The 8,726-nt window shown below is 38.3% G+C and overlaps 1 protein-coding gene across 1 annotated transcript; it reads left to right on the top strand.

Moving 5' to 3' along the window:
- Positions 1–5,350: 5,350 nt before the first annotated feature.
- Positions 5,351–6,934, top strand: lrata (lecithin retinol acyltransferase a). The gene is made up of 2 exons (XM_066661436.1): positions 5,351–5,912; positions 6,340–6,934. Exons 1-2 carry the CDS (start codon positions 5,361–5,363, stop codon positions 6,490–6,492), a joined length of 705 nt encoding a protein of 234 aa, XP_066517533.1. The 5' UTR covers positions 5,351–5,360; the 3' UTR covers positions 6,493–6,934.
- Positions 6,935–8,726: the final 1,792 nt, after the last annotated feature.

Genomic DNA, 8,726 nt, shown 5'->3' with positions numbered 1-8,726 from the left:
TAGCCAGAACAATTGGGAATTATGGAATTCCTGCATAGTTGCTGAGGTAAATCAGCACACATTAGCACCTAGGCCATGAATCAGTAAGACAGAGGCCTGGCAGTCCTGTTGTTTTCATAAATATGTAATGACTATCACTTCAGGTGGTCTCTCAGTGCACTCTCACAAAAACTGTCACTGTGTTGGTAGCATCAATGCTATGTTGTCATACCTTTATTTAAGGAATATAACAATACCATGTTCAAGTACAAGTGCACATTGTAAAATACTCCACATTTCAACTCTAGGGTTATTATTTAGTTTTCCCATTTAAACTCTCTCTTATGAAAAAAGCATATATTCACCTAAAGATAATGTAGTACCTATAGGAAAGATAACTAGTCATTAAGAGCAAGGTTGTACATTTGGGGTACATTTATGATGTGTGATACTGACGTAAACAGATGTCTTTTAGCTAACATAACATGAGTGGTTTGCTTCCATCCATTTTAACTGAGATCTTGGTACTTCATTGTTCCAACCATTGCCAAACCCCAAGTTCAGAATCCAAGATGGTTCTAGAAGCCCTGCTGTGTCTGATCCACTCATACCAGCGCAATACATCATCACCACCATGTCATTATTACTACATCGCTGAGAACAATCCACCACCCAAGTCATACCTGCTCTGTGGTGGTCCAGACCATTGAAGAGCAAGGTGAAATTGGGATAAGAACGTATGCACAGCAACAGGTGGACTACAGACAGTGGTTGCAACCCATCATCACCCATGCCCTTGCCATCAAATGATGGCTTAAGCAAGGAACAAACACTGTGTTTGACTGACTCTTTTGTTATATCCTGTTGTTGGGGGATCCTCTATGGGTAGGCCTTGAGCACTAGGACATTTAAGCAGTATCACAACTTCCACTGTTACTGTATCCAGCAGCACCATAAGGAGATTCTAGCATAAATGTAGCCTGCTCATGATGGATGACTACATTTTTGGACAAGCTGTAATCTGCTGCAATTTGAAGAATTGATTGAAATGTTGTGAGAAACAAGTTACATTGTTCTCAGGACAATCTCTAATTTGCCAGTTACATTTTTGGTTCATTTTTTCATTATCTGTATTCAGGTGTGAAATCATTCCCAGCCCCAACTTTCTATTTCTGAGATTAATTGAACACAGCATTAGTGTTCTCCTCCAAGCATGTTGAGCTCTCCAGTGGGGTTGTAAACAGCAAATGGAAAAGAAGCACTAGCTGCCTATATAATGCTTGGAGGAGGCATGTACTAGCCTTTACTTTCCAAGGAAGGTATAATCATGTGACTCAGGGAAACCTAAGGAGTCTTTTTATGATGCAATTTTTATACATATATGAGCAGAACAGAAACTAGCATTAATGCAATTATTCAATACTATTTACATTTTTACATAATCTTACATTTTTAATGTGTAACTAACTGTTTTAGTAGTGTTTATCCTTTAAAAAACTTTAAATATCATGATAATATATTGTTGCTGTGAGAATCACTAAAATAATCATGTTTCCTCTTACAGCGTCAGCTTTTTCTTTAGAAATACAGAAAACAGTAAATCCGTCCATAATGGGTTTGGGAGCCAGACATCTTGGAGGAAAGCACAGGGCTCAAAATCCTTTTAGGGGATTCCTATTTCATGCACTAAATTCCTTTTTTTTGTGCTGGCATTTCAATCAAAGGCTAACAATGACTTGGAAATGAAACCCAGCTCCAGATTATCAGATGGCTAGAAAGTAGAAAGCAACTGCTATGTAAAGCCTTGGAGAATCTGGGTCACCTTTTCTGATGCACATTTGGCTTAGGTGGAAGACAGAAGAGGACAATTCTCCCACTGTGAGGCTTCTTCTGAGAAGGCTTGTTCCTGACACTAACATTTCACATTGGCCCCAGGCTTATAGCCTCAAGAGATTGCAGCAAAGGTAAATGGCTCAGGACTCTCCCTTAGAGACAGGGTTAGGAGCTCGGACATCTGGGAGAGACTCAGAGTGGAGCTGCTGCTCCTCCACATCGAGAGGATCCAGTTGAGGTGGTTCTGGAATCTGGTCCGGATGCCTCCAGGACGCCTTCCTGGTGAGGTGTTCCGGGCATGTCCAACAGGGAGGAGGCCCCGGGGCAGACCAAGAACACGCTGGAGAGACTACATGTCTCGACTGGCCTGGGAACGCCTCGGTATACCGCCGGAGGAGCTGGAAGCAATGGCTGGGGATAGGGAGGTTTGAGTTTCTTTACGCGGACTGCTTCCCTCGTGACCCAGACCCTGATAAGCGGTGGATAATGGATGGATGGATGGATGGATGGATAAATGGTTCAGGATCAGGGTCCAGTTTGAGATCAAGTTTTAGATTCTGTAGAAGAGTAAAAAGGTGCTATACATTTTTAAAAATGAATAGAATTTCCTGAAATGTTCTTGGCTTGGATAAAAATCTCAAAAATGCATATTGTAGACCTTTGACACTGAATTTTTTTTATTTTTCTTTATGAAGTGTACACATAATGGTACTTAAAAAGAAAATACTCACTAATATGTTCTTAAATTAACTTAACTTATTCCTCTAAGTCACTGCCCCAAAGAACCAAAGAGAAAGTGAAAAAATTGGTTTAAGGGCCCTCTGTATCTTTTAACCTACAACATATGTCCAAAAGCAGGAATTCAGTTGTGCACAAACAGGAATGCACTGACCAAAAAGAAGCGATGCACTGTAGGGTATCTTAATATCTGCCTAAATTCACCTTGCACAACTGGAAATTACAGATTCCAAATCCAGAGCTAAAGAGAAGAGGTACAATCTGTCTTGTTTTAAGAACACAGTTCAAAAACCAGCATGGTGCTTTAGAGTGAATAGTACATCTGTGAAGGCACTGTTAATACTGAATGATATTTGCAGGTTTTGGAACAACATGCTGCCATTCAGATCTTGTCATTTTTAAGGAAAGCATTGTTTATTTTAGCAAGACAGGTCCAATCCACATTCTGCATAGTATTGTCCAGTATTAAATGTGTATTCATTCATTCATTCATTCATTCATTCATTATCTGTAACCACTTATCCAGTTCAGGGTCGCAGTGGGTCCGGAGCCCAAATGGGCGCAAAGCAGGATTACACTCTGGAGGGGGTGCCAGTCCCCCACAGAGTGAAATGTGTATTATGAAATGAAAAATACTGTCACAAACACCTCATGCTGTTGAGAAACTGAAATCCTAGATCAAACAAGAATAGAAAGACATTTCACTTTCATAAGTACAGCAGCCAAGCTCAGTTATCAAAGTGCTGTTAAAAGAAGTGAATATTAATACAAAATTGTATTATATTTTTCAAAATATTAACATTTTTTAGTTTCAACATTTAAAATAGTCTGTGTGTTTTTTGTCATTTAAATATTGGGGTTAAGTGATATGTACAAAATTGCATTGTTTTTACTGACATTTTCCACAGCGTATCAATGTTTTGCAAATGGGGTTTTTAAATCACCCAATATTAAATAAATCATGTTTTCATAATGTTTCTAAATCTAGGGTAAATCCATCCCAGAAGAATAGAGGGACAAAAGAGGGACAAACTGCCTGTATTTGCAATGTTTGCATTTCATAATCTTATAGTGTACTTTAACAGAAAAATAACAGACTGCATGTAATGACTGGTGTGCTAAACAAGGTAACATGAATATTCAAGTTAGCAATTTCATCTGCAGTTTTATACAAACCAGGGTCAGATCTTGGTCAGTTAACATTGTGCAAGGTTTTTTGACACGTACTTCACCCTTACATCCTCACTGGTGGCTTAACAGATGTTGTAAGAATTAAACAGCTTCAAAATGCTTAGTTCATAAACACAGATTAGGCATAAAATTATAACCAACTCATTTCCACACTAACAATACAGAAGCTATTTGTAATTCTACAATTACAGTGTAGTTCATGTGTTGCTCTGCATACTTTGCTTTCACTCTTCTTCAAAGGATTTAAATATTCATTAAATTAATTATTTTTTCATTATTATTCATCTGACCAATGTTATAGTTTTTATTTGTTACACTATCCACTGAGGTTTAGATCCTCTCAAGTTTGTCCTCTTACTCTGAGGTAGTTTTTCATTGCCACTGTCTCCCTGAGCTTGCTAAAATGAATCTTGCACTATGTTAAACTGCTCTGTGATGACATTTGTTATAAAAAAGCTGTTATTTTGCTTCTGTACACTTTGCAAATCACCTCAATAAAGATAAGTCAGCAAGCCATATGCTGCATTCACACAGCAATAGATTCCAGATGCAGGTATCAAGGTCTAATGTTGCACACCTCAGGAAAAATAAATATTGTAATACACACTGTCTTAAGTCATTGGGTGATTTGTTTGCTGCTATATCCCCCCCATCCCACTCCAGACTTTCCGTAAGCTGTCTTGCACGTGCCCTAATAAAGGGAAGAACCTTTACTGATGGCAGACTTCCAGAAATCATCATCTGTAGAGGATCTGTAGCCAAATAATAAACATGACATACACCACCCAGAATTTGTCCAATTATTTTGAAAACAAAGTAGCTGCACAAACTGGGTCACATAACATATAAATTAAATTAAATTAAATTAAGGTGACTTGCTGCACTTTAAAGAAAATCATATAGAGGTGTTTACAGTTAGAATAGTTTGTTGTGATGCTGTGCAATAAGATTCTCCTTTAACTCTTCTCTTATAAGTTTGAATTCAACTTATCTGGCTACACTGAGAAATCCTCATTGTGGAATAATACAAAGTTCCTTAGTTAGCCAAATAACCCAGGACTAACATTCAGGATTGTCCAATAGGATTGTTCCTCTGCTCTCCTCATATTGGACAGGCTTATCTTTGGTAACTTATCTGGCTACACTCAGACATTGGGTCTGTTCCACAAGTCAGGAATTGGCTAGGAAAGTCAAGCCCAAAGTTTACTGTCCAGTAGAAACAGCCCTCATCTCTTTCACTATTGGACACGTTGAACATCAGGATTTAGTTATGTGCTTCTCAAGAAAACTCAAAAAGGATAATTCAGTCCTTTCCAACATGACTGTCTCATTGTTGTTCTCTTGTTAGACAGGCTTAATTTTGGTCATAACTTGTGAAATATCCTTTCAGTAATTGTAAGCTGTTAGACAATTGCAGAAGTACGATATTTTTGAGGAACTCTGCTTAGAAAAAGCCTGTGTGGGAGCAGAACGTCCAGCCAATGGCAATACCCCCCCATCCACATCAGTCTCCTCCTCACAGGGAGAGGGGTATAAATCCAGTATCAAACCTCCACACTTTGTCTCACGTTGACTTTTTCATTTACTCCCTCCCTCCCTCCCTCCTAACTCTCACAAACATGTTGGACTTGCTAACGTTTCTGCTGGAGAAGCTTTTTCTTCTCACTAACTTTCATGTGTTCAGAAAGTCGTGGTTAGTTCTGAAGACAATGTTGTCAACAACAACAACAACAACAACATGCTCCAATACAACAGCGCCCCCCTTCAGGAGAGGCGACCTGCTGGAAGTGCAGCGCACACTTTTCGTCCACTTCGGCATCTACCTGGGGGACAATAAAGTCGCTCACCTGATGCCGGATATCTTACCGGTGTGGACCAGCGACCAGAAACTTATTACCACGGTAGTGACGAACAAACGACTCATTCTAGGCTGTATTTACAAAAACGCCAGCGTAAGACTCGACTCCGTTGAAGACTTCGCCTACGGTGCATCTATTTTGGTCAACCACATGGACCACCGTCTCAAAACTCCGCCAATGTCCAACGAAGAGGTGGCCAAAAGAGCCGAGAAACTCGTCGGAGCCATTCCTTACAGCCTGCTGTGGAATAACTGCGAGCATTTTGTCACGTACTGCAGATACGGGACACCTGTGAGTCAACAAACTGAAAAAGTAAGCGTCCTAAACACTTGGGTCTCTGTCTCAAACCTTCTTCGTTATCCCTATTTAGCTAATGTGCTGGGTCTATTCTGAAAAGTAATGCAGTAAACGTCAGACAGGGAGCTGACTAAATTCCTAAATGGACCCTATCTTTTAAAAATTTGCAGAGTTTTCTAGTAGTACACATTCAAATTCAGTTCACTAGGGAGTAGTTAGTAATTAGATTTTTTCTACATGTAGTGCTATGTGGAGTGAAAAACAACACAAAACGCACAGAATAGGGAAAAGATTTCATGACGGTGCACTACAACCTTAAGTCAAATCTTTTTTGCAAGATCAGCAGAGGAGGGTCCAGAAGATGCTACCTTCAGTGACTTATTATCAGCGAGAGCTATGCTGTCTGTTAAGTCTCTTAATGTCTGTTATTTTGTTTTTGCAGTTCTGTAACTGCCTGAAAATGGCCATTCAAGACCAAAGATGTGTGCTTCTGACCGTCCTCCTAGGAGTGATGTCCATCGTTTGTTTTGGCCTGGCACCTTCAACTACATTACCCACAATCCTTATACCCTTCACTCTGTGGATGGCTGGTTGAGGGGCACTTTCTAGACTCAAGATGTGAAAAACTATCTGCCAAATGGACAACCAGTGCTTATACATTACAGCAATATTTGACCCTGTCTGAACTGCTGTTTGGTTTGATCATAGAGCCAAGAGATGTTGATGTGGTTTATATATTTGGTGCCTATTTCAGTACTTGATAGCAGTTATTGTCTGTAAGGAAGGACAGCTCTACAGAATCATAATGATGCACACTTTGTATAAAGAGAAGAAGAGTCAAGACAAGAGAAGAAAGTTAAAACTGAGAATGTACTGTATGAATGTTGAAGAGCCTTATTCATATGACTGATAATGTCATAATGCTTTATTTTTACATAAATCGCAATGTAAGTCATGTATTTGCACACAATCATTATTTTCCAAGCACTGACATGAGCTGAATCAGTCTCATTGTAAATTAGTGTACATTATTACTAGGGAATATTGAATTATTGTGTAGTATAATAAAGAAATGTATTCAATTTAAACGTTTGCAGAAGAATTACATGCACCTACAAGTAAAAAATTTTAATAATATTTTTTAAATTAATTAAGGACAAAAGCATGCTATAATGTCAAAATAATTTTATAATGATAGCAATAGAGCTAATAGTACTGATGATGATAATCATGATCATAACTAATTGCATCAGTTATCATAATTTATTACTATTATTATTGTTATCATAATCATAATTGGTGCAATTATAAAGACAGTAACCAATGATTAGAACTATTCAAACGAAACATGAATTTCTCAAGACACTTAAAAAGAACCATTTTGAAAATAAAATGTTTTTGAGTCATCCTGGTTTTATAAAGAGTAGATAGTTTTATAAAAAGTAGTCCCTTTGTTTAGAGTGCAGATATATTCAGAAAATCTGCACATTATAGTAATGCTATTACTACCAGCACTGGCATTCCCAATTCATTATGAACTGTTACACTGAAAGAAAATGCTACCTTATTTGGCATTTCTGAGCATGCAGAAGACTACGATTTCAGTTCATTAAATATCACTGTACTCCTTCAGGACCACAGTGGGTCCAGAGTCTACCAGACTCAAGGTACAAGGAAGGAAATCATCCTGCACATTGCACCAGGGCATCACACACTCACCCCATACTCATACCTGCAGACATGTTTTGCTAAGCCAATAAACCTAACAAGATGTGGGAGGATTTCAGAGCACATAAAAGATACCTACACAGACACTGGGAGAACAAAAAAACCTAACGGAGAGTTCTCCAAGCAGGGGCTTAAACCAAAGAACCCAGGACTCTGGAGCTGAGTGACAATGACACGTCCCATGCAGTCAGTTCTCACAGAGCTCGCACCCAACTTCCTGTCCCCTGACAAAGAGTTATTAAGCCTCACTCAAAATAGACTTCCCATAAGCAAACTATAATTTATTATTATCTGTAAGTACAGTATTTGAAGGTAGAATTAAACTTAAGCAATCCAATTTACACCTTTTCACACCTCAAAACTCAGTCAACAGGTGTCTGGAGTCAGAAGTCAGCTTCTTTAGCATTGTACTAGAGCTACAAGCTATTAGCTAACAAGTAAAAAGAAGATAATACTCCAGAAAGCAGCATTCAATAATCACACAGTCCTCAATGTTAAAACGGAGTTGTTGTTAAGTTGTTTATATTCAGAACTATTTGGTTAATGATACATTGATATTATTTTAGATTGAACTCCAGTTTCAAAATTGGTGCTAATATTTTTAGCTTAATGATATACTTTGTTTTTATTTACATCTCAGTCATACAATGTCAAAAACAATTATATTTTAGCTTTTAAACCCAGTTAAGCCAGTGGGTTATGTGCTTCAAAGCTTAGATTCACTACTTGTTATTAACATTTGCCTCATAGCTACAGTGGAAACCTTTAGTGAAAATATACTCATTATATAGTAATGTAGGTAAATACAGAGGGTAAATCCTAAACGTCATGCAACTGCATAAGAGGGATTTCAGAAAGTAACTGTAAGCTCTGCTGAAGCCATGAGGCCTAGCGTACAAAATAAGAGTTTAGACAATGGTGAGATAATAAATCACCTTTATTTACATTGACAAAAAGTTTGACAGAGGCACTGTTGGGAGTCTAATCTGCTTTGGAAGGGTCTTTGGGACTTTCACCTTTAGTTCCAGAGTTCACAGGTTTCACTGACTATTTGAGGATAGCAGAGATGATTTTAAGGCAGGCTCTGTAAACCAGATGCTA

Source organism: Hoplias malabaricus, chromosome 2, assembly GCF_029633855.1.
Source record: "Hoplias malabaricus isolate fHopMal1 chromosome 2, fHopMal1.hap1, whole genome shotgun sequence".
NCBI classification, from domain to species: Eukaryota; Metazoa; Chordata; class Actinopteri; order Characiformes; family Erythrinidae; genus Hoplias; species Hoplias malabaricus.
The sequence above is the reverse complement of the archived record's forward strand: the minus strand, read 5'-3'. Positions and strand labels throughout refer to the sequence as shown.